Raw genomic sequence first — 27,583 nt, 5'->3', positions numbered from 1 at the left:
ACTTTCGCAGCATCTTTTGAGGTGAATTGAAGTAAGAGGGTGTCAACAACTAGGTTCCACAGGATTGGAGATAGTATACCACCCTGTGGGCATCCTTTTGTTACACGCTTGACTTCCGTGTGGCCATGGATCTCCGCAGTTGCCACGCGGTTGCGGAGCATTTTGGATTTCCATCGTATGACTTTCCATGCACATGACGAGACCGTAGAGGTTCAATCATAGATTCGAAAGTTGCGTTAGAGAAAGCACCTTCAATGTCCAAAAAGATCCCAAGACCAAATTGGACGTTGAAAACAGCCTTCTCCAATTTAGTGGTCACTGCATGTAGTGAATTCTCTGTCGAGATGCCAGGTCTGTAAGCATATTGGTATTTGTGAAGGGGAAAGTCCCGAAGGGGACCTGCCTGTAGATACCAATATATTAGCCTTTCCAGCCCTTTCAGGAGAAAGGAGGTGAGGCTAAGTGGGCGATAGGATTTGGCTGATGTGTAGTCTTCTTTTCCTGGTTTGGAGGGGAAGACTACTTTGGCTTCAATCCATCGTGATGGGACATGACCCATTTTCAGTGAAGATGAATATAGGTTTTTGAGGTGGGGTACCAGGATGTCGATTCCTCTCTGTAGTAAAACAGGGTATATCTTATCCAGGCCTGCACTTTTGTAAGGATCAAATGATTTGATCGCTTCTTTTACTCGATCTTCGGTGAAAATTCTTGTTTCAAGATCGTCATCCTCCAACACAAGTGAAGGATCAGTGTGCTGATGTCGATGGGAGATGTTCACATCATCCGGGAAGTGTGCGCGTTTAGTGCTTCACCAGGTGTGGAGGTAAACTCCCCATTTAGTTTGCGCAGCGACCCAATTTGGTGCGACTTCGAACCTTTCAGTACACGATGAAGGCGCATGGCTGCTGGAAGGTTGTTTACTTCGCTGCAGAACTTGCGCCATGAAGTACGTTTGCTTGATCGGATCTTCGCTTTGTAGGCTCGCGTTGCATCCTTGGAGGCGCATTCCAGTCTGAAGCAGATTTGGATCGGAGAGCTTTCTTGTGTGAGCGCTTTGCCAACTTTCGCAATGAAGTTAGCTCTGCAGACCACCAGCTCTTACCAGGCGGCATGAACACTCAAACTCAGATGAGATAGCTCTCTCCACTACCATGGAGTACTTCTCAAGTTCTTCCACGGTAGTCGGAAGCTTATGAGGAATCCCGGAGAGAGACTTGTCCAGATGAACTACATACTTGTCCCAGGTGGTATTTCGAACATTTCTGTAGTGTGAAGGGTGGGTGGAATATTCCCTGTCGACTTGGAAGGTGATAAGCCGGTGATCCGAGAGCGATGTGTCCTTATAGACCTTCCAGTTTGTCACACTGTGTGACATGTGGTTTGTACAGAGGGTTAAATCTGTTGTTACAGTCGGTACTTCCCCAGAAAGTATGATGACACATGCTCTCGGATGTATTGAAGTCACATGGGAGAAGATCGTTGTCGATGTTGGGAAATATCGAACTTTACCATGCAAGCAATATGGTTCTTGAACAAGAGCTATAAATGTGTGCCTCTCTGCGTTCAGCTTGGCCATTAGTTTAGTGGCGGCTGCTATACAGTGGTGCAAGTTGATTTGGTAACAGGCAATGCCTGTACGCTTAGCCCGTCTTTGGAGCACCATCCTGATTGTTCGGGTTGGTTTCCTGCCCAGGTGACTCGCTTCCTTTTTCTGCCGCCTTCGCCTGGCTACAAACAAGGTTGATAAGCCCGAGAAGGAAGTTCAGTTGGAAGTTTGCCTTCCTGAGAGACGGGAGTGCAATGAGTTGGACAGCGATACGGAGATGAAATCCGTAGTCGTTGCCATTTCCAACCGCACTGACGACCCGTAGTTTCTCTATGGGCATTTCAGGATTCTGTCGTCTTATTACTGAGAAGAACTGACACGGAATCCATGCAATAAACATTCTTTCCTTTGGTCGGTCTTGTGGACCCAAGGCTATGTAGATTGACGGAGCACCAGGTCGAGAGGGCACTTTCCTCAGCCAAGTCCTCAGTACTAGTTCCACCCTTGTGCCGTTTGGCTCCAGGGGTAGATGAAGCGGAGCCAGTGGAGCTTTTTACGGCTCTAGTCTTTTTCCGCTGTTGTTGACCAGACGCCGCCCCACTAGATGTAGTTGGACGGTTGTTGCCTGGGTTGCAGCTGCTTGATGCCTCCGGGTTATCATAAGGAGCCCTTTTATGGGCTTTCTGGCGTACCCGTTTGGCACGACCCCTTGCATGGTGGTTGACAAATTCCTCCGATGTTCCAAGATTTGGACCATCCTTGGAAGATGCAACCCGCGAGGTTGATGCGCCAACTTCATTATGTTTCGGTTTCGTAACCTTGAGGCTGCACATCTTTTTGGTTAGTGCATCACTTACCTGTTCAGTCTCCACTGCCGTGGCAGGGGTACCGAGAGGTGTGTTTAGCACTGGTGGTGCTGTTACTCCTGATGCTGCTGGCATACTCCTTTTGGGAGAGTTCAACAGATCAGTTTCACTGTCTGAGTGAGGTGGATAGGTCACCATCGGGACAGGTGTCTCCGATGGATTGCTCACACCTGTGTTTTTTGTAGCAGGTTTGGTAGGATCCATATGTGTTGGCTGAGGTTTTTGCCCCCTCTAGGGTCCGGGTTGCATTCTCGGCACGGCCGAGGCAACAAGGCCAGGCAAATCTAGTACTAGAGCGCTACCTCTAGCACCGCGGTGTTCCTGACAATCCACCCACCAAAGTGATGTGTTGGATTTCTCCTCAAGCACCAGGTGGGGTATATGCACAGGATCCCGTGTTACCAAACCGGAGGAAAGACCTGGCACCACTCCGGCACATGGAGTCGGGGACACTCCTTCAGCAAGCTGGCTGGTAATGCAAAAAGTCTAAAACTTGAAAGTCTAAAACACATCGGTAATTTGTTTTCTGTTTTAAAAAAAGTCAAAAACAAGACCCAGAAGCGGGTAATTTGTGACATTTGGGTTCCTTTTATTAGTGCATGTCCGCTATGTCCACAATATTCACGACATAGTGGACTTAGTGGACATGCACTAATTAAAGGGACCGGTGACATTTTAGTCATTTAATAAGAATAATTTTTATATTATTTTGCAAAAAAATGTATTAAAAGATTAATAAAAGCTATTTTGCACCTTCCCACAAAAGGAAAACGCAAACAAAACTTAACAAGTTCGTTTAAACCCAATGAGTTATTTTATATTTTTTCTAAAGATGTTTGACAGGGTAAATGTTAGCCATTTTACAACAAAACATAATTTTCTAAACACATTGAAAAGTCAGGGTGTTTGCTTGATTTTGGACTCACAATAGCAGCAGTGAGACCACTCGGTGTTTCTTTGACCAATATCATATATCTTAATGTTTAAATTATACGTGTCCATCCATTAGAGCTTTGCTCTCTTGTTATTTCTGTGCTTAGGATCAGTATTATCAGCAGCTGGCGACCAATACCTCCTTGGTGTGTAAAATAATAGCAGCTACAAGTATTTGTATTAATATACGGCCAACATAACTTATATTTCAATGTACGTGTACACCACAAATGTTGTTAGCTTCGGCCGTTATACAGCATTACAACGAAATGTTTAAAATCTCTCTTATATTGCGTAATAAGAACGCAGTCGTATTTGTGACGAAAAATAACTGTAACAGCTAAACATAATATATGACAAATATTAAAATACAAAATAAATGCTAAGTATCGTGACTAAGTGCGAACTTGTACCGTGTAAAGGATTATTATCGACGTTTTTATCTTTTAAATATAAGCACAGAATGAAACTAGAGCAGCGTGGTTTGTCACGGTGGCCGACAGGGTAATGTCCAAACCCATTATATGGCGGGTAGTGGATGGAGTGGGATATACATAATAGCGTCACAATATGTTGTCGTAAGTTAGGCAGGTGTGTGTCATACGTTGGAGGTTCAAGGCTCACTGAACTAACTACAGCTGTTGACGTATAATAGATACTTCTACAATCCAGTTGTAGCCAAGTAAGTTTCTAAAGAGTAATGTATTCAGAGTTCCACACAACGTACTTTATGTATAAAGCCGCCATGTATGACGTACATTAACACAACCGTGCAAATGTCAGTGTCAGTTTATCCGCTGGGTGGCGAACAGGAGCTCAGCAAATTTTCATTCCATGCGTGACGTCATCGCGTCGAGTGAAAAAGGATTCGATGGCTTGGTCGGTTGATATAAACACAAGGTAACCTGTGTATTAGAGCAGATCAAGTCACCGTATACTTTCGCATGTATACGTTGATGTTATTACGCAAGGAATCGTTGACTACGAAGTTCTGCAAATAAACAACTAAACCAGCAACCAGACAGTAGAAACATCTTTACGATCCGGTTGATTGCAAGGAATATTTCAAGAAGGTTAGTGATCTGCGTTTGCTTTGAATGCTGTCATTTTGCCAAATTAGTGGACGGTGACGTCACGTTACAGTGTTGCCAGGTTACTATGCAGCACTTTAAAACAGTACGTTTTAAGAATAAATGAAAAAACTGTCGGTTTTCAATAATAAATATGGTGGGGTAATATGGGACGCCTAATTGCATATTATCCCATATCTGAAAAGTCAAAATAAATGACGGTTTATGTATGATATTACAAATTTGTACTGTCATACCTTTATTAATTGATTCAAATAATTATATCAAACACACTAAGTGTTATTTAGTAATTTGCAAACAGTCGTGGAAACCAGTATATACACATCAATTAAAACTTAACAGAAAGGTTATAATAACTTATAATAAAGTCATAACAAAATTATTATTGCTACACTGTATTTTACCTACGCCATTTTTAAGAATTTATCTCTAAGTTTCTGTTACCGAATTTCGATTATATTTTCCATACATTATCCTGTTATTATATCAGTATATTATAACTATTCGGCATCTTGTGTGTAAAATTATCCACAGAATTTCATTCTAGTTGTAGATTAACTCGTTTTGTTCTTAGTTGGACCAAGCTTAGATGCTAGCTCTCCCATTGACACATTCATAGAATTTGGTGAACGTTCAATAACAAGAGGTTATATTTGCGTCATTTTAATTGTTCATATTATTATTTCTAAGTTTGACATCGGTTTCACACCATGGATCGGCGGGGATTGGTTGCGCCTATTCCGGCAGAAAAGTGATGAAATCGTCGGTGTCAAAATACGCGTAAAGCGTCAAGTCAATTAGCATAGACATATTGCCTTGTTTTTCGTAATTTTACGAAATCGTTTCGGTCAAATAGCTCCATGCCGAAGTATTAACATCGACGCTTTTATCGCTTACCTGCGGGAACAGACGCTGCCGATACCCGCCGTTCGATTGTGCAAAACTGATAACAACCCGTTTTCGATTTAAACTCGTAACTTTTTGTGGCAGGGTAACGACAGTTGTCATAACCAGAGTCGTATAAACACCGAGTAGTCCAACTGCCGTCTATGTGTGTCCAAAATAGAGCAAAAGTGGTGACTTTGACAATGGATTTAAACGAACTTGTTAAGTTTTGTTTGTGTTTTCCTATTGTGGGAAGGTGTAAAACAGCTTCTATTTACCTTACCAAACATTTTTTAGAAAAAATGTATAAATTTAGCCGCATTAAATGACTAAAATGTCGCAAATCAACCGCATCTATGTCTAATTTTTGACTTTTTTTGACACGGAAAACAAATAACACATGTTTTTTACATTTTTCAACCTTTAAATTTGTTTTTAGGCCCAAGTTTTTCTGTAATTTACCGAAAAACATACATTTTCCCTATACCTACTGTGTTATTTTGGACCCAAATTGTCGTTCAATTTGTGTTTTACGTAACAATGGGTTGGACTACTCGGTATTTCTATGGCTCTGGTCATAACCAGGAACGGGTAACCAGGGCGCAAATATATCAGTCTATAAAAATGCACCGAGATATTATTTGTAACAATATTTCTGTAATTATACTCCATGCGACATCACAGAAAAATTAATTTTATTTCATCAGGTGACATTGGAAGAATCTGTCATCAGTTTATAAGAGAAACACTTACAAATGGTAAGTTGTTGATATTGTTGTGTTTGACTTTTTATTACTTTATGGAACATAAAATATACAAACCTTGGTATTAAGAAGGGGGAAGTCCCCTGCATGGCTGATCACGCAGTGAGGGCGTAGACGGAAAATTACAAAAATAATTCCGTTGCTTGTTTTGTTGATGTAACCTGTTGGTTTCACATACAATGAACCAATGTCGTTTCTACTCCAACATAACAACTTTAAATTGTATTATGTGATGCTTGTTTCCATGGTTACGACTTCGTTGGTATTTGTTCCAACATTGTTCATCTCGGTGCGAAATCGGACGCTTCGCTTGTGCTTTTTGTTTGCACCCAATATCAAATTACTTGAGCATTTGTCTTGATTCGTTCCCATGTTGTAACAATAGTAATTGTATATACTGTAATACTGAAGCAAAATCCACAACCTACGCTGAAGAAATATCTACGCTGACCTGCGCTCAACAACGCTGGGTGTAGATATTTCTTTGTTTGTTCTTTTTACACCGAGGCCAGCTACGTTGTAGTGTAAACGCCACTTAAAAGAACAAACAAAGAAATATCTACTTTTTACACCGAGGCCAGCTACGTTGTAGTGTAAACGCCGCTTAAAAGAACAAACAAAGATGATGACGTCATCATAAACTGTGGATATTAAACCCAGCATAGAAAGCAATATAATACATGTATTGTCCCTTCGTAAGCCATTCCTTACTTGCTCTACTATTTCTCAACATAATTTAAATCAATTCAATCTATAGCTCTTACTCACTGTTGAGTTATAACATGGGTGTCTTCTTATACACCAGACACACATGGTGTATTCATACACCTTATGCTCACTGTCGAGTTATAACATGGGTGTCTTCTTATACATCAGACACACATGGTGTATTTATACACCTCATGTTCACTGTCGAGTTATAACATGGGTGTCTTTTTATACACCAGACACACATAGTGTATTTATACACCTCATGCTCACTGTCGAGTTATAACACGGGTGTCTTCTTATACATCAGACACACATAGTGTATTCATACACCTCATGCTCACTGTCCAGTTATAACACGGGTGTCTTCTTATGCACCAGACACACATGGTGTATTCATACACCTCATTCTCACTTTCGAGTTATAACATTGGTGTCTTCTTTTACGCCAGACACATATGGTGTATTCATTCACCTTATGCTCGCTGTCGAGTTATAACATGGGTGTCTTCTTATACACCAGACACACATGGTGTATTCATACACCTCATGCTTACTGTCGAGTTATAACATGGGTGTCTTCTTATACACCAGACACACGTAGTGTATTCATACACCTCATGCTCACTGTCGAGTTATAACATGGATGTCTTCCTATACATCAGACACGTATAGTGTATCCATACACCTCATGCTCACTGTCAAGTTATAACATAGGTGTCTTCTTATACACCAGAAACACGTGGTGTATTTATACACCTCATGCTCACTGACCAGTTATAACACGGGTGTCCTATACACCAGACACACATGGTGTATTCATTCACCTTATGCTCGCTGTCGAGTTATAACATGGGTGTCTTCTTATACACCAGACATACATGGTGTATTCATACACCTCATGCTCACTGTCAAGTTATAACATGGGTGTCTTCTTATACACCAGACACACATGGTGTATTCATACACCTCATGCTCACTGTCGACTTATAACATGGGTGTCTTCTTATACACCAGACACACATGGTGTATTCATATACATCATGCTTATTGTTGAGTTACAACATGGGTGTCTTCTTATACACCAGACACACATGGTGTATGACTGGCGAGTTATAATATTGGTTTCAAACATTAACATGGTTGTTATAGGAGAGTGCACAAGTAACAACGACTGGTAACGTGGAGTTTGGAAGTGTACAAGATGTCACTATTCACCAACACCCAGAACCTGCTCCTGTCAACGTTCAACCACTTGGTGAGTCACCCATGTTCATGTGCATTGCATCAAATCAATTAAAATAAAACTAAACCATCACTGTAAGCAACATGCATGACTCAATACACGACCCAGGAATCCTCATGGACGTCTGATATTTATGAAGCCTATTAATAACAACAATGTCTGTTGTGTTACGAATGAAATTTTGTTTTATTTAATAATTTTATTTTATTTTCACCCAAACCTGTTGGTTAGTTTGTACTGAGGGATTATTGCAGATGGTATAACTTACTTTATTATTTAAATAACACCTAAACCCTAGTTTTTGTTTGAAAGTTTTTCATTAATACAAGATTCATTATTACAAGTGAAATATTAACACATTCCTTACGAATTAAACTGGTGATTGTTACCGTCGTAACGTTGTTATACGAGCGTGTGGTGCTCGTGCATTAAATAAGCTAACAAATTCGAAAATTGGCAGGAGTGCGCCGCACGCCTGTACTCTACGCCAGAGATAATAACAATGTTTGTTGTTTTACGAATGGAATTTTGTAATATTTATTATTTTGATTTGATATTATTGCCCCTCAAACCTGCTTCTTGGTTTGGTTGTTGTGTACACAGGGATTATTGCAGATATTATAACTTACTTTATTATTTACCATGGTCTTATTTAAACCCTTACTAGTTTTTTACTCAGTTTTTACTATAAAAAGTTGTTGCCGTGTTTGTTAAAGTAAAGATGATGATATTGTTGAAAAGACCATTTATACTAATAATATAGATGAAGGCTTCGTCGCATGTTTTAACGGAGCTTTGCAGCTCTTGTATAAACCGCATTCATTCCTTTGGACACTTCAATCTTTTCTAATTTATCGGTTTATTCTTTCGTGGCTTATTAATGCCTGATGTCTGAGACAGCATTTATTCATAACTCATTCGTATAAACCATAAACACAATGAGTCGATTGTTTTCACGCATTATGGAACTAAAGGAAAGGAAAGGTCATCCATTAAATATATATTTGGGAAACACAATACAATCAACATGTTAGTATAAAACAAGAGGAAATTAATTGTAGCACATTACATGGTAAACATTAAACCTGTCCAGTTAAAGATAAACGTCAAATGTAAACCATGAAGTATTATAAGCATTCAAAGGCAAATATTAAACGTAAAGGTTTATGGAATGAAAATACATGATATCATGATAGAACAAATATAGCCAAAGGGGGGTAATTAAAGACAAATTCACAAAGTTTTATTTTTATTTTAAGAAATGTATTAAAACAATTGTTAGTCTGGAGGAAAAACATTTATCAAACATTCTAGAGAATTTCTATAATTTCTATAATTTAAATTTGTACTGCTTTTTATTACCCTGACTTTGGGGCAAAAGAACATGTGTGGACAATAAAAAAAAAACAATTTGTTCAAAAGAAACTTAACTTAATTTAAAAATAAGTTGACAGTGGGGTAATGATTTTTCCACAAAATTAAAATAACTCTGATGCATTTTTTACAGTCTTGTTCTAATGCTTCTCTTTTTTTGTTATACTCATTTTACTTCCTTTTAAATGTAAGCCCGCAAGTAACATTTATTAGATTGAAAACAAAGCCCATAAGTTACATAACCTATATAAAGCACAAGAAGTAACCAAAGCATTACAGTTAATTTAACTAAATAAAAAGGTTTTTGAAAACCTAAATGACATCTTACCGAATAATTGCCAGTTTGAAAGTTAAATAAAAATAATCCAAACAAATACAGTTTTTATCCATAAAAGCACTGTTTGCGATAAATTGATTTTAGCGTGCTAGGAGGGTTGCCCTTTCTTACCCCAAGTATTGTTTTTTGTTACCCACTTGACTATACATGATATAAAACATAACAACTAAACAATAACTCTAAATGAACATATACTTAATAAAAAAATTCAATATAGCTAACAAAATTCCATTTGTAATACAATTGACATTGATTTAAAAGATATTTAAATTTTTATTCCGATGTATTTATAGCCTTAGCACAGAGTGCGTCGTAAATACACTAACCTCGTATATTTAAACAGCTGAAAATCTACAAAGCCAGTTAGTCGATCGTTCGAACCAAGTTATTGGAGAATCCAACATGCCAATACAACTTGATCGTAATATAGAAGCAGTTAGACTTGAGATGTCAGATGTACGACAACCAATAAATGATGAATGGCAAGAAGAGATGAAACGCAGAGACTATCTAAGTTCAAATCGTGTAAACAACTCTTCGGTAACCATCGGCCAACTGTTCGATAACGCGTTGGAACAGGCGCAACTTGATGCTGAAGTTAAGTGTTCAACAGAAGCTGCCAAAGCTGAGTACATAAGAAGACATGCTAACATTGTTGGGGTGATTGGACCTCCAGGTGTTGGGAAGACCACTCTTTCAAAGATGATGGTAAACCAAATTCTCAAGCATGAATTCCTACCTGACACTGAATATATCTTCTTCATTGAAGTAAAAGACATCGACTTTAATACGAAGGTGACATTACTGGAGTTCCTAACCACCCACAGCAGGGTTAAAGTCAATTACACTGAAGAGAAAAGCAAGGCTTTGATTACATTCTTACACAACAATCCAAATGTTGCCATCTTCTTCGATGGATTGGATGAAGCTTCAACGAAAAAGTTCGCCATGATCTCCCACGTGTGTAAACTTGATGGGAAATCCAAACCGGTCGATATCATGAAGAATTTATTCAACTTCACATTGCTACCCAAAGCTAAAATAGTAGTCACATCTAGACCAGGTCCAATGTACAAGCTGCACCCTGATTATCGACCTAATTCCATATTTGAGGTTCTTGGACTCCTGGAAGAAGCAAAGAACAGTCTTGGAACACAGCTTTGTGGAGAGAAGTACCCAGCAATGAAGAAAATATTGGACCAACAACCAAACCTTGCTCATCTGTGTTATCTTCCAATTAATTTTATTCTCATTGTGTTTTGTTTGCTCTCAAGCGAAGGCAGTGATATTAAAACAATAACTCAAGTTTTAATCTTTTCTATGACCAGGTTTGTAGAGTCGTCCCATTTGAAAGGAGAGGTTCCCCTGGATAAAGTTGGAGTTGAAATGGTCAAACTTGCTCGCCTTGCATATGAGGGTCTTCAACAAAGGAAACTTGTTTTTAGGAAAAGTGACTTTGATGAAGTGAAGCTGGCTGATGAAATGGTTACAAACTTTTTCCACACTTATGTCGATAAATCATCTGGATTACGAATGAAAATCCTGGAAGGAAATAAACGAAGTTACTTCACCCACCTCACCTGGCAGGAATTCTACGCAGCTGTATATTTAATGCTCTTTGTGTCGTATCGTGAGTTCGAACAACTTAAATCCACCTTTAAAGATACGCAATGGAGCATGGTAGTAACATTTATGTTCGGAATTTGTAATCCTCATGCATATAAACAACTGAAACTTATTTTCCCCGCAAAGATGATTAAAGATTACGAAAAGAAGAAGAAGTTCATGGAGTCAATGATGATGAAATCGTTACGTTCGGCCGGGGGTGTAGATTTGATCCGACGGTTTGGTTGGCTTCATGAATACAATGACGATGAAACTTCAAATAAATTCGAAGATTGTCTTCCCTTGGAACTTAATATGGTTGTACCAAAGCATCTTCATGAAGCTGGAGACATAGTTTATGCATTGAGGTCGTTTACGAAACCACACAAGTTGGTGTTGCTTTCAACCACAACCACTGAAGTTTATGAAACTTTGCTTCGTGGGATTCATGGCACAACTACCACGGTTTGTATGAATATGGTGTGTCTGTGATCAGTAACATTAAAATCAACATTTTGTTATTATGTAGACCCGACGTTTAATATAAAATACACCAAATACTAAAATACATTAGAACGAATGCTGCCATTGGTATGTGTTACCCATTTAGGGACGATTAATGCAAATATGCATTCTAAAACAGGTGTTCACGAAAATGATCGTAAGTCCACGTATTGGCACATGTAACCTGGGGTTACTTTAGGTCACCTACGCGTCTTTTTGAGCGACAACGTGATACACAAACAAACTGCATTAGCTGATAAATATAATATATTAAAATTTATTTAAAAAATATCACAAATTATCTAATTAGTTTGTAGCGGTTGATTGTGCTCTAGCACAGATTTAATGATATAATGATAGCTAAATTTAACACTAATGCATAAAGATTGAATATAAAGCAACGTTGTATAGCGATAACAAAAGCATGACAGGAATGGAATGCAGTTTCGCTGCTTTCGTAACATCTACTTTCCCGTCATTCTAATCGTGATAATAAAACAATTACCCAGTGGTGTGTATGCCAGGCGAGGCAATTGCCACATGCCAATGACGCGTTTTATTGTTTTGCTACACGTGTTTTTCGTTATATAAACCTTTCACTTTCCTGTACTGTGAGGCAGTACGGGGCTTGCAATACCCTGCTGTTCTCACTTTGTCTCTAAGCTCGATGTCGCACTTTCACCGTACAATAAACTGAGATGTGCCGTACAAGTGTCATACATCGGTGTGCAATGCGTTGCGGAGTCGGATAGCGCGTGCGTCGGGGCAGGATGGAACAGCGTCGTCGCGAGGCTGCGGAGCGCGTACCCACGACTTCAACATTAGCCGCCCCCCACAAGTTAATTACAAGTTCACTAATAACTAAATAATAATACTTAAACCTGTAGTTTGATTTTAATCAGCCTTATCAGATTTCTAGTTTTTGATCATTCAAGCTTTTTAGGTGCATTAAAATATCGGATATCGACTACTGAAATTTACAAAATATATCTGTTTGAATAAAACAATATCGGTCGGGCTTTAATTTTTTACATAAATTATGTTTTTGTGTGCATTGTCCTATTTTCTTTTGCTGCTAACTTTTGTTTTCAATGACGTCATAAAAAATTCGAACTGCAGTCTTGTAATAATTTTTCACAAGAACAGATGTTGAATAAGCATGCATGATCATTTCACCTCCTGCATTATCGCTGAAACTAACGAAATTTACGCAAACACCAATTACTCAGACGATATGGGAACATAAGATTAATTTTATAAAACTCGGGGAAAAACAAGGTTTCGTTTGAAACCAAAAGTAAAATATTTGATGTGTTTTCAAATAGATGATTCGAGTTACGCCAACGCATTATCGTACGTGTTTTGCGTCATGTCCGTTTTTGGTTGCGCGTTGGAAAACATTAATATTTATATTAGTATAACATTCGCGTGCGTCGTAGTTTGATCTTCGAGTCAACGTAATGAATTTTTGCATACATTGATGTTAAAATAAATTAATTATAAACAACGAACTTAAATAAACAAGTTTGATAAATTATTAATAAATTCATATTTCTCTTTTAAATCTCGATACAGATTACAGTGTTGTACATCTATGACATCGAGATGAAAGATTCTCTCATGGAGTTACTTCTACTTCATCTTGATGCGATGGAGGAGCTTCACTTGGTTGCTGTTACAAACCTGAGTCCTTACATGGAAAGCTTATCAAACGCAATCAACCAACGTTCCAATAAAGTTTGTATTTTTATTCCTACTTTGATTAACCAAATTATATTTAAGCAAAACACGTGATATAAACTACGTTAATATAAATATTATTATTAACGAGATAAACGTCATAACTATTTATGTTTGATCATAATAAACATTAATGACAAACAAATATAACTGTGACGTAACTACCACGTATTATTATTACATATTATTACATAACAATGGACACTATATTTATTCATTGTTTTCAGATTCAACTTATATTGTGGTATCAACCATTGACCGATGATGACGTCATATACTTGACTGGTTGTCTTGGCAACATATCTTGGTTGAATATGTCGAACACTGATATTTCAAGTGATGGTTGTCGTATATTGAAACAAGCGATACAACAACTTCCATCCATCCAGGTTCATCAACTTTATCCCGATATTTTATCAACTTATTTCGATGTCGCACGAAATTAATTACGTCATAATGGTAGATATAATGCGGAAATTATGACGTAACACTCATAGCATACGCAGTAGCAAAGTAAAGTAGTTGTATATGTATTTAAACGTAACAACGATGTTTATTACGTAATAATGAACAATGTTCGGTAATAACGTCATACGCTTGTTACATAATTTATAAAACAATTCATTTTATTTTCGCTTTAAATAAAACCTTAGATTTGTTCGAGCCACAAACTCTCGATAAACCTCGCAACTGGTAAGTCATGATTCGATTGTTTACATCGCGCGTCGACGTTATGACGCAATCGCTTAGTGTCCTTGTGCAGGACACTGAATGGACATTACAACTTGCGCCTGTGACGTAACACCGGAGATGACGTCACAGTGCTCAAAATTCGAGATTGAATTGTGATAAGAATAAACTTTTGTTAAAGTTGAAATTTAAATTGGAAAATATTTTCCAGGATTTCGAATTGACAGGTGGTGGTCATGCAAACAGTGATCTTGATAAACTCATGGAGTGGTTTAAACTATACAAAATATCAACCAATCCTCAACCAGACGTTGTGGTTGCTGAACCAGACGTTGTGGTTGCTGAATCAGACGTTATGGTTGCTCGGAAAAAACGAAGGCGAGTTTGACGTTAAGACGAAAAAAGGAGATCTCGAAGAAAATGCAACATTTTATAACATTATGACGTAAACAATCACTTATTGTTCGATAATAATCCAAACCATTTATATTATGTGACCATCGTGACGTAACAATGCGGATTCATTGTTTTATAATAATACGTCATTGTCCCCATTACTATATGACGTAGTTATCACGTGATCATTGCAGTGGCTTTAGTAAGTTGAACAAATATATGCTGGTATAACAACGCATAATAAACTGTAATGGTGTAATTATGATTTAATAAATAAATGAAATTGTTTGAAAGTTTGTCGCGTGAAATTATTGCCATAAATCGGATGTGACGAAGTTTGCGTCATAATAGTTTGTGTCAGTTCATTGCTTAACTACCGGAGTGGGTTAAATAAACTTATATTACGTCATATAGGTTAACAATGGTGTTTGTGACGTCATTATATAGCCACGAGTTTATAATGGGCGGTTCGAAGGGAGTCTACGTATAAACCTCGCGGGGCGTGGGTCTTCTATATCTTAAAACCCCACTGAGCTGAGGTGTGTAAATGACTCCACGAATCCTGACTCCAACGCTTTAGATAAATATTAGGTTGGCTATATCGTTCTGTCTAATCGCGTCGAGATGCTACAAGACCTCCCTTCGACAACAAGAAAAATTAAATCGGTACCGAAGGCTCGAATGTAATGTTCGTTGTTGTCTCGACCAGAGTCGTATAAACACCGAGTAGTCCAACTGCCGTCTATGTGTGTCCAAAATAGAGCAAAAGTGGTGACTTTGACAATGGGTTTAAACGAACTTGTTAAATTTTGTTTGTGTTTTCCTATTGTGGGAAGGTGTAAAACAGCTTCTATTTACCTTACCAAACATTTTTTAGAAAAAATGTATAAATTTAGCCGCATTAAATGACTAAAATGTCGCAAATCAACCGCTTCTAATTCTAATTTTTGACTTTTTTGACACAGAAAACAAATAACACATGTTTTTTTACATTTTTCAACCTTTAAATTTGTTTTTAGGCCCAAGTTTTTCTGTAATTTACCGAAAAACAGACATTCTCCCTATACCTACTGTGTTATTTTGGACCCAAATTGCCGTTCAATTTGTGTTTTACGTAACAATGGGTTGGACTACTCGGTATTTCTATGGCTCTGGTCTCGACGCGCGATTAAAATAAAGATAAAGTTATACCGACACCTGGCGGACGGTTATTTGTTGATATATTTTTTTATATAGGCTCTAGGTGGTGCTTTTTGGGTAATAATACACCATGGGTGTCTCATAGTTCATTCACTCGAAGTCGGTCGTAATAAACGGTCGCAATGTCTCGGTCCAATTAAGCTGCAAAAGTTTGTGCGCCATTTCAGATTGGAAGACCGGCATGTTTGGCAGTAAGGACTAATGTATTGGTAGATATACACGTATGTAACTTACACAAACAGCAAGATATGGTGAATAGTATTCTGTCACACATTCTCGATCAAAACGCACTGGCACGATTTTACTGCTATTAAATGCATGGCAGGGCAACGACAGTTGGAAGACCGGCATGTTTGGCGGCAAATACTAATGTATTGGTAGATATGAATGTAAGTGACCTATTTATACCGCATGGCGGGGCAACGACAGTTGTTATAACACGGGTGTTCCATTTCATACACCTCGTGCCCACTTACAAGTTACCACGTATGTAACTTATTTATCCTCGCATGACGGGGCAACGACAGTCATTATAACACGAGTGTTCTGTTTCATATACCTCGTGCCCGCTTAAGAGTTACCACGTATGTAACTTATTTATCCTCGCATGGCGGGGCAACGACAGTCGTTATAACACGGGTGTTCTGTTTCATACACCTCGTGCCCGCTTACAAGTTACCACGTATGTAACTTATTTATCCTCGCATGGCGGGGCAACGACAGTCGTTATAACACGGGTGTTCTGTTTCATACACCTCGTGCCCGCTTACGAGTTACCACGTATGTAACTTATTTATCCTCGCATGGCGGGACAACGGCAGTCGTTATAACACGGGTGTTCTGTTTTATACACATCGTGCCTGCCTACGAGTTACCACGTATGTAACTTATTTATCCTCGCATGACGGGACAACGACAATCGTTATAACACGGGTGTTCTGTTTCATACACCTCGTGCCTGCTTACGAGTTACCACGTATGTAACTTATTTATCCTCGCATGACGGGGCAACGACAGTCATTATAACACGAGTGTTCTGTTTCATACACCTCGTGCCCGCTTAAGAGTTACCACGTATGTAACTTATTTATCCTCGCATGGCGGGGCAACGACAGTCGTTATAACACGGGTGTTCTGTTTCATACACCTCGTGCCCGCTTACAAGTTACCACGTATGTAACTTATTTATCCTCGCATGGCGGGGCAACGACAGTTGTTATAACACGGGTGTTCTGTTTCATACACCTCGTGCCCGCTTACGAGTTACCACGTATGTAACTTATTTATCCTCGCATGGCGGGACAACGGCAGTCGTTATAACACGGGTGTTCTGTTTTATACACATCGTGCCTGCCTACGAGTTACCACGTATGTAACTTATTTATCCTCGCATGACGGGACAACGACAATCGTTATAACACGGGTGTTCTGTTTCATACACCTCGTGCCTGCTTACGAGTTACCACGTATGTAACTTATTTATCCTCGCATGGCGGGACAACGACAGTTGTTATAACACGGGTGTTCTGTTTCATACACCTCGTGCCTGCTTACGAGTTACCACGTATGTAACCTATTTATCCTCGCATTGCGGAGCAACGACAGTCGTTATAATACGGGTGTTCTGTTTCGTACACCTCGTGCCCGCTTACGAGTTACCACATATGTAACTTATTTATCCTCGCATGCCAGGACAACGACAGTTGTTATAACACGGGTGTTCTGTTTCATACACCTCGTGCCTGCATACGAGTTACCACGTATGTAACTTATTTATCCTCGCGTGGCGGGGCAATGACAGTCGTTATAACAGGGGTGATCTGTTTCTTATACCGCATGCCCGCTTACAAGTTACCACGTATGTAACTTATTTATCCTCGCATGACGGGACAACGACAGTCGTTATAACACGGGTGTACTGTTTCATACACCTCGTGCCCGCTTACAAGTTACCACGTATGTAACTCATTTATCCTCGCATTGCGGAGCAACGACAGTCGTTATAACACGGGTGTTCTGTTTTATACACCTCGTGCCCGCTTACAAGTTACCGCGTATGTAACTTATTTATCCTCGCATGGCGGGGCAACGGCCGTCGTTATAACACGGGTGTTCTGTTTCTTATACCTCATGCCCGCTTACAAGTTACCACGTATGTAACTTATTTATCCTCGCGTGGCGGGGCAACGACAGTCGTTATAACACGGGTGTTCTGTTTCTTATACCTCATGCCCGCTTACAAGTTACCACGTATGTAACTTATTTATCCTCGCGTGGCGGGGCAACGACAGTCGTTATAACACGGATGTTCTGTTTCATACACATCGTGCCTGCTTACAAGTTACCACGTATGTAACTCATTTATCCTCGCATTGCGGAGCAACGACAGTCGTTATAACACGGGTGTTCTGTTTTATACACCTCGTGCCCGCTTACAAGTTACCACGTATGTAACTTATTTATCCTCGCGTGGCGGGGCAACGACAGTCGTTATAACACGGGTGTTCTGTTTCATACACATCGTGCCTGCTTACAAGTTACCACGTATGTAACTCATTTATCCTCGCATTGCGGAGCAACGACAGTCGTTATAACACGGGTGTTCTGTTTTATACACCTCGTGCCCGCTTACAAGTTACCTCGTATGTAACTTATTTATCCTCGCATGGCGGGGCAACGGCCGTCGTTATAACACGGGTGTTCCATTTCATACACCTCGTGCCCGCTTACAAGTTACCACGTATGCAACTTATTTATCCTCCCATGGCGGGGCAACGTCAGTCGTTATAACACGGGTGTTCTGTTTTATACACATCGTGCCTGCTTACGAGTTACCACGTATGTAACTTATTTATCCTCGCATGACGGGACAACGACAATCGTTATAACACGGGTGTTCTGTTTCATACACCTCGTGCCTGCTTACGAGTTACCACGTATGTAACTTATTTATCCTCGCATGGCGGGACAACGACAGTTGTTATAACACGGGTGTTCTGTTTCATACACCTCGTGCCTGCTTACGAGTTACCACGTATGTAACCTATTTATCCTCGCATTGCGGAGCAACGACAGTCGTTATAATACGGGTGTTCTGTTTCGTACACCTCGTGCCCGCTTACGAGTTACCACATATGTAACTTATTTATCCTCGCATGCCAGGACAACGACAGTTGTTATAACACGGGTGTTCTGTTTCATACACCTCGTGCCTGCATACGAGTTACCACGTATGTAACTTATTTATCCTCGCGTGGCGGGGCAATGACAGTCGTTATAACACGGGTGTCCTGTTTCTTATACCTCATGCCCGCTTACAAGTTACCACGTATGTAACTTATTTATCCTCGCATGACGGGACAACGACAGTCGTTATAACACGGGTGTTCTGTTTCATACACATCGTGCCTGCTTACAAGTTACCACGTATGTAACTCATTTATCCTCGCATTGCGGAGCAACGACAGTCGTTATAACACGGGTGTTCTGTTTCATACACATCGTGCCTGCTTACAAGTTACCACGTATGTAACTCATTTATCCTCGCATTGCGGAGCAACGACAGTCGTTATAACACGGTGTTCTGTTTCATACACCTCGTGTCCGCTTACGAGTTACCACGTATGTAACTTATTTATCCTCGCGTGGCGGGGCAACGACAGTCGTTATAACACGGATGTTCTGTTTCATACACATCGTGCCTGCTTACAAGTTACCACGTATGTAACTCATTTATCCTCGCATTGCGGAGCAACGACAGTCGTTATAACACGGGTGTTCTGTTTTATACACCTCGTGCCCGCTTACAAGTTACCACGTATGTAACTTATTTATCCTCGCGTGGCGGGGCAACGACAGTCGTTATAACACAGGTGTTCTGTTTCATACACCTCGTGCCCGCTTACAAGTTACCACGTATGTAAGTTTGTGCATAATTATGTTTATGTATGACTGACTACTTGGACAACCCATTAGTGACCACTTTAATATATTGGTAGATAAATGTCAATGTAAACTTGTAATCAACATTATGATGTCGTCATCCATGTTATTGTGATGTCACAGAGCTGCAAATAATTGTGACGTCATAAAGTGCATCATGTGTCTTTATTAAACTAAAATTTCCAAATAAAACGTCACATTTTTTCTTTGTTTTTAAACAATAGTAATTATGATGTCACAACTTCAACATTCACACGGTGTCAGTACTGCGCAGAATAAATCTGATGTCGTAAAAATTGCATAAATATATAAAGGGAACACTGTAGATATTTATTCGGTCAACACTGCAGCCTCACAGTGGAATATCCTGGCTTCAAGCAATGGCAACACTTGCCACTTGACCTGCGTAGGGTCGTCTGTCCTCTCCTTCAGCAGGGCGTTGTTCTCATGCTCACCGTCGAGCGCTCGGCGTCGTAGAACAGCCACCCTTTTTGACGTCACACCCCCATTATCAGGTATAGCGTTGCCTTCCACGGAGATAAACGTCGGCACGTGAAGCGAACAACGCTTTGTGACGTCACTAACGTCGGTATTGTCATGCATCACCGGTTTCATCGACCGCTGGATGGCGCTGATGGGTTCCTCCACCTCCGACATATCTTTGAACGCTTCACTGGGGTCAAAGGTCACCCCATCTGACGTCACTCGCTTCCCGTCCGTGGAAACCGAGATCTAAATAATGTTTAATATGGGTGGTGTATACGGCTGATAATTTAGAGTCTAAATTTTAGACAACCCATTAGTGACCACTGGGTTGGAGAAATTGCCGATAAGTGTCTTGGTCTTGGACACATACGCCCCATATGCTCTGTGCTAGGGGCAAGCGCTGCAACTATTTTGCTTTGCTATTATGACCTCACAACCACAATAAGTCTATACTTACAATGGATGTCATTATGACATCACATGAATAATAATATTAACCATAGGCGCCAAACCTGGGGTGGCAGGGTAGGCAGGCCAACCCTGGATTTTTTGCACTGCATTAATCAGTAAACATTACAACCAATAAGTTAGATTTGTTTCACAGGATTGTGTGTCAAACTATCCCTGCCTCCCCTGCATAAAGTTTGGCGCCTATGATAGCAACACATATGGATCCAACGTACCTTGCATGCATGGTTCCTCTCATACTCGATCAACTTATAAGCGTTCATAACATGGTTGCGTACCACAGTTGATAATAAAGGACCGGAGTCAGGGTCGGTGAGAATACGACATTTACTGAGGCAAGTGTAGCCATCTTTACCCCGCGCAACGTAAGCTTTCGTTGCCATTGTGTATTCGCGGGTGGGGTCAAGGGGATTTCCCTGTACCATGAGGGTGTCGCGCACTATACGGGAGCCAGGGGGAGCCCCGGGGTTGAAACCAAACGTCACCCCTGATACCTGGGGCGGGTGTAGTGTTATACAATGGGTGAAGGGTTTATAAAGGATGCGAGAAACTACTTTGTCATATTAGTCATCATTGAATATCTATTATTATAGGGTGGGGTAAGACGGGACACCTTTAGAACATAATATCCAAATAACCTCATCGTGTTTTAAACAATTAACAACGTTCTTTGGAAATCGTGAGGATAAAGTTTAATAGTCTTTTACCAAATGAAACAGTGAAGATAGAATGAAAAGGTGTCCCATCTTCCCCAACGCTACTATATATTATTGAATATGAAACAGTGTGTGATATATTCTCACCTGAGGGAATCTCCCCTCATACTTGGGCACGAGACTCACACCGTTCTCTAGCGCCTCTAGCAGTTGTTTCCCCGTTACTACAATCGTCACAACACAGTCGTTGATTGGCAGGATTGTCATGAGGTCGTGGAGACGAAAGTTTCCGCACGAATGCACGCCATCCGACCGGAACGTGCCCGAGTTAATTAGAACGACATCGGCGCGTGTCACAGACGCCATTATGTCGGCAACGAAGTTTCCTAAGTTTGTTTCCCGGCTTCGAACCATCTTGAACCGGCCGTCTAAACTCGTCTGCGTAAAGTTGTTTACACCTCATGCTCGCTGTCGAGTTATAACATGGGTGTCTTCTTATACACCAGACACACATGGTGTATTCATACACCTCATGCTCGCTGTCGAGTTATAACACGGGTGTTGCACACCATACATGGTGGCTTCATGCACCTCATGCTCGCTGTCGAGTTATAACACGGGTGTTGCACACCATACATGGTGGCTTCATGCACCTCATGCTCGCTGTCGAGTTATAACAAGGGTGTTGCACACCATACATGGTGGCTTCATGCACCTCATGCTCGCTGTCGAGTTATAACACGGGTGCTGCACACCATACATGGTGGCTTCATGCACCTCATGCTCGCTGTCGAGTTATAACACGGGTGTTGCACACCATACATGGTGGCTTCATGCACCTCATGCTCGCTGTCGAGTTATAACACGGGTGTTGCACACCATACATGGTGGCTTCATGCACCTCATGCTCGCTGTCGAGTTATAACACGGGTGATGCAAACCATACATGGTGTATTCATACACCTCATTCTCACTGTCGAGTTATAACACGGGTGTTGCACACCACACATGGTGGCTTCATGCACCTCAAGCTCGCTGTCGAGTAATGCATATTAACCCCTATTGGTCACCCCCACTTACATTAACCACCCCAATACAATGATCAAGACTCTTCTCCAAAACTGAGGTGTAACGTTCCACGATCTTCAACATGGAAGGGTCTTCCCCCACCTCTCTTGTGACGTCATAACGGGATATTTTAACGTCAACACAACCATCGTTACGGATAAATAAATCAACCGAGGATAAATTACGAAAGTCGGATCCACTTTTGATGATGAGACATTCTGTGGATGGTGTTTATGGTTATGTGGTATATACCAATGTTAATTCAGTATATAGTACTGTGGGGTAAGATGGATACCGTTGGCTGTGGGGTAAGATGGATACCGTTAACACATAATATCTGTAAATGTTCTTTGTTTACTACCAAATAGGAAAAAATAAAAGCATCTTATCCAAACCCAGAAAATAAAAACACCTTACCAAATATAAGTGATGAGCTTATTGTGTGTTGTTACTTTGTATCAAAATATAACAAATTAATTTAGAATAAAAACACAGGTTAAATCTCAATATTTAACTAAATGATGAAATAAAGTTAATTCTTTTATTTAAAGTAAAGATGAAACTCCATGCAACCAACCATCTATTTCCTTGACTCCGTACTCATGGTCATGCCCGCCCAGTATGATGTCAATATCAGGTACCATCCTTGCCAACCTTATGTCATTCGGCCACCTCATGTGTGTTAAAGCTATCACTAGATCAGCACCATCGGCCTGTAATGCACATCATGCTCACTGTCGAGTTTTTTTACACTTTAGAATAAATTATTAAAGTTGTATCCTTACATGAAGGGGCAACAACAGTCGTTATAACACGGGTGATTTGTTTATACACCTTGTGCCCGCTTACAAGTTACCACGTATGTAACTTCGTGGGTGATTTTACCACCTATATACAGCCATGTATACAAATGCCCCATATACATACAATCAAATATAGTAGGGTGGGGGAAGATGGGACATCTTATCATTCTATTTTCTCGTCCCATTCCATACTAAACAAAGAACATTAAAAAAATAATAAAACCGTATTCCCACGACTCCCATAGACCGTTGTTAAATATTTAAAAAAACGAACAGGACATTTGGATATTTTGTGCTAAAGGTGTCCCATCTTACCCCACCCCTACTATATATAAATACCCTTCTATACATACACCACATGTATATAATTGCCCCCATACACACAGGGACAATAAACACACCACCACCAACCATCTTACCCTCAACTCCGCGGCCACCTCCCTCCCCCTCTCCACATAATCTTGAAACTCTAAATCTCCTCGATTAACAGTAGCTAACGTGTCCAACCATTCCTCTTCTACGAGTCCCAACAATCCTATCTGTGACGTCATAGTAGTTTACATTGTTAATACGCAATAAACACTGTAACGTTATAATATGAACACATTCTTGCTCAAACCCAGTGGTCACCAATGTGTTAAATTGGCTGTTACATAAATTATATTCGTTCATTCAAAATATACTTTTATACATGGTGTACTACGTCATAAACAAATAACAATTATAATCGCATTGTTAACAATTATGACGTCACAATCACTTGCTATTGTTACTCACTTTCAATCCATTGTTCCGCTTAATAATATGCTTAGTCATCCCCCCACCAAGATTCTGCTGAGTCAGCTTATCTATGACGTTGCCTAGCAACCATGTTGACGTCATCCGCTCTATGCACTTAGCAGCGTGCTCGACGCCGAAATCAAACTCGTGGTTTCCGAACACAGCAACGTCAACCTGTGTGGAAATAATATAAACATTAATGGTTGGAGCAATTACCGTTAAGTGTCTTGCCCAAGGACACATACGCCTACAATGGTAGCAGCGTCGAGCCTTGAACACATAACCCCAAGGTTAGAGGCAAGGGCGTTAAACATTTTGCCTCAAAGTCAGTAAAGAAATAATAAAGCAAATAAAATAATATTAACATAAAAATAATAAAAATACATAGAAATATTATACCAACCTCCAAAGTGTCCAAAACTTCAATCATGTGACGACCCTGGGTGGCGCAACTGAGCGTGGACGGGTTGAGACAATCACCGCTGAACACCACCAGGGGGCGCTCACCAGTTTGCTTTGTGATGTCATAGATGTTACGCTTCATTAAACTCGCAAAGCGTGCAGCGCCACCTACCGGCTCCTTCTTTCGCTCAGTGATTTCGTAAACGTCGTTGAAATGCAGGATGGATAGGTGAGCCTGCGGGTGAAAGGGGTTAAAATGGGGGCTTTGGGTGTAAAAGAGGGGGTTGGGGGTGAAGATTAAAAGGGGCAAAGCAATAACATATTTCGATTCTATATGGGTGAGGTCATTGGGTTTAAACCAGGGTTTGTGAATTCAAGTCACTTGGTCCAAACTATGGAGTAAATATTATTGCGGAAATATCATAAGGACCAACGTGATTAACGCTAAAACATTTTATCTTTGAGTTAGAATACTTTGGGTAATGTTTGTGGCATTGTTAAATAAAGGACAAACTAAAGGACAAGTGTGTCATTGTGTGTGATTAAACAAAGACTTTGTGTGGATATTATGACATCATAAACCATTGTAAACATGAAAGAATACAATCCCACGGCTGGGGATTCCCCTACATGAATAGTATTATGACATCATACCCCTGATCCATTGTCTGGTTTGCTCTCTCCTGATTGGACGGCATTCTCACGTGACTCGATGACGTCACTCAAGTTGACTTTACTCTTCCGTCTATTAGCCCTTGTGACGTCAGAACCCTTATTATCCTGCTCGTGGAAGTGACTTCGAATCCATCGATTCTCCAGCCCTCGTGTGACGTCAGTAGAGTTGAGTCGTTGGGCGTCGAGTAAGTCAGCCTTGCTCACTGACGTCATGCCCACGTCATCGGCCACTATGTCGTAATCCTCGTCGTTGCTGGAACTTGTGGTCGGGTCATGTGTGCTGGTGGTGCAACCCATGGTGCTGGGGGTGTTGAGTTGTCATTATGTAGGTTTAACTGCCACGCTTTATTTAACGCTTTTATTCAAGTATAGTTTCCGCACAGCCTGTTAATCACTGTCGTTTTCCTGCTTGTTTCTCTTCGGTAATTCAATTATTATCTTGGTATGAGTTAAGTTATACTGTATAGTAGTTTTACCTGTCCCTTTTACCCGTAGCGTGTTTTAACAAATTTCAACTTGTGCGGTATAATAAAGCTTCCCATTGATTAATTATTCGATTACTCAATGCATAAATGTGTAAACAAATAAACAAATTGTGTTTTTGGTTTTCTTCGGCCACGATAACGAAGGTCAAAGCAGTTTACAAAAGCGAACAGTTACGTAACGGTAAAACAACCTCGTTAATTTAAAACGACAGTAACATTTTTATGTTTAAAAATTATAGCAGTTTGGGGTTTTTACTAAAACGGGACATTTCATTTTATTTTCTCGTCCCATTAAGAATATTTACAACAATTATTTACCCGTATTCTCGCGTCTCTACATGATCGTCACAAACTAATTACAGCGTCATAGTTTGGTAATAATAGACACGTGACTCATTATTGCGAAACGACGCGGTTTGTACGAAGTAATATGACGTCACACAGTATGTGGGTTTGTAGTTAATAAATAAAATGCAAGATATTTTGTGACGTCATGAAACAATTCACGCGATGCGACATCGACTGTGACGTAACAAGAAACAAATTATTTGCAACTTTGTGTGACAGTGGTTAGCGCGATCTCATGTAACCCAGAGGTAATGGGTTCAATGCTCAACGTTGCTGCTGCCATTGTGGGCGTATGTGTCCTTGGGAAAGACACTTAACGGCAATTCAGGGGTCACCAATGCGTTGTTTTAATTATAAGTCATACATAAAAAACCATCACCCACAAAGTTACATACGTGGTAACTTGTAAGCGGGCACGAGGTGTATGAAACAGAACACCCGTGTTATAACGCCTGTCGTTGCCCCGCCATGCGAGGATAAATAAGTTACATTTATTTATTTATTTACCTCTTATCTTTCCCGTTTGATGACGTGCGCTTTATCCTTTTGGGGGAATCCCCGTTGACGTCATGGTCGTCACTAAATACCTCGGGCAGGGGCGACACGTTTCCGTTGGTGCTTTCAAAGGACGAAGTGCTTCTACGGGTCCGTAAGCTGGCCTTTCGTGAAGATTTATTGCCTTCAACTCTGCAAAGATGGAAACGACCCGACAGAGGTGTTTTAAATAGTTTTTGGCTGCACTTGTTGCAAAACTTGGATGAGTCGGGAAAATAATGAGTATTTTCTCGCCCGCTAGACGGCGGTGAAGATTCACGTTCGTTTGAGGGCACGAAACTGTTCTCTCCCTTAATCACGTGACCTCCAGCGATGCTTTCTGTGGAATTGGTTCTTGGGTTAGGGTATTAACCGAAGTATGGAGTATAGTTTTAACTTTTGCGCCTACCTAAATAACAACCCACCTATATAATAACTTAATGCAAAACGTAAACAAATCTTCTTGTATTACGTCACAAACGTTATTATGATCAAACCACTACGGTAGTATATTCACACTGATTGGAAAACATGTTTATGTTTTAACTCCCCAGAATAAACAAACAAAATTTATTTTTAACTCGATGACGTCACGACACGATAATGACGTAACATATACACTACAGTGTACATAACAGCTGGCTTGAATAATTTACTACAGAGCAGATGTTTACGATGCAAACGAATATTGATTTTCGATACAGCTTACATAATGGTTAATATATTCACTCACCGTATTTTTGCTTCATTGTTTAAAACTGCCCTGACGTGCGCTGCACTAAACTAAACTGACCTGCAGTACGTTATAATACAACTATCATTTAACTAATGATAACAACACGGCAAACTAATGCTTAAACATATAGTACGTTCAGAAATGATGATGTTTCGTTATTGTAAGATATATAGTGTATAATTAATGTTCTGTATTGCGACAAGGGTTATAAGTTTTACGCTTGTAGAAGCGACGCTATGTAACAAAGGCAAAAGGCTCTGACACAACTGCTATGCTGACAATAACATAACCAAGTAACTGGTATACGGCGTA

General features: G+C 40.1%; 3 protein-coding genes across 5 annotated transcripts; 1 reads left to right on the top strand and 2 right to left on the bottom strand.

The window, feature by feature from the left end:
• Window positions 1-1,890: 1,890 nt before the first annotated feature.
• Window positions 1,891-2,695, bottom strand: LOC149725613 (uncharacterized). Its single transcript, XM_089891551.1, has one exon. It carries the CDS (start codon window positions 2,617-2,619, stop codon window positions 1,891-1,893), a length of 729 nt encoding a protein of 242 aa, XP_089747677.1. The 5' UTR covers window positions 2,620-2,695.
• A 1,535-nt stretch (window positions 2,696-4,230) lies between these two features.
• On the top strand, window positions 4,231-14,981 carry LOC149725612 (NACHT, LRR and PYD domains-containing protein 14-like). Of its 3 annotated transcripts, XM_089890977.1 has the most exons (8): window positions 4,232-4,421; window positions 5,014-5,085; window positions 6,032-6,082; window positions 7,949-8,054; window positions 10,097-11,823; window positions 13,438-13,599; window positions 13,830-13,991; window positions 14,504-14,981. In XM_089890977.1, exons 3-8 carry the CDS (start codon window positions 6,080-6,082, stop codon window positions 14,678-14,680), a joined length of 2,337 nt encoding a protein of 778 aa, XP_089747103.1. In that variant the 5' UTR covers window positions 4,232-4,421; window positions 5,014-5,085; window positions 6,032-6,079; the 3' UTR covers window positions 14,681-14,981. The 3 variants fall into 3 exon arrangements, with proteins under 3 accessions (XP_089747105.1, XP_089747103.1, XP_089747104.1); XM_089890979.1 differs by lacking the exon at window positions 14,504-14,981 and having other exon boundaries at window positions 4,231-4,421; window positions 13,830-14,434; XM_089890978.1 differs by lacking the exon at window positions 5,014-5,085.
• A 4,995-nt stretch (window positions 14,982-19,976) lies between these two features.
• LOC149725611 (apyrase-like) lies at window positions 19,977-27,427 on the bottom strand. Its single transcript, XM_089891739.1, has 11 exons — window positions 27,269-27,427; window positions 26,509-26,875; window positions 25,148-25,469; window positions 24,495-24,728; window positions 24,089-24,265; window positions 23,731-23,850; window positions 23,086-23,221; window positions 22,521-22,726; window positions 21,588-21,878; window positions 21,000-21,278; window positions 19,977-20,562 (listed from the first exon to the last, which is right to left on the bottom strand). Exons 1-11 carry the CDS (start codon window positions 27,282-27,284, stop codon window positions 20,161-20,163), a joined length of 2,550 nt encoding a protein of 849 aa, XP_089747865.1. The 5' UTR covers window positions 27,285-27,427; the 3' UTR covers window positions 19,977-20,160.
• Between the last annotated feature and the right edge of the window lie 156 nt (window positions 27,428-27,583).

Source organism: Ciona robusta, chromosome 13 (genome assembly GCF_009617815.1).
Source record: "Ciona robusta chromosome 13, ASM961781v2".
Taxonomy (NCBI): Eukaryota; Metazoa; Chordata; class Ascidiacea; order Phlebobranchia; family Cionidae; genus Ciona; species Ciona robusta.
Note: the sequence above shows the minus strand (reverse complement) of the source record. Positions and strands in the feature narration are given on the sequence as shown.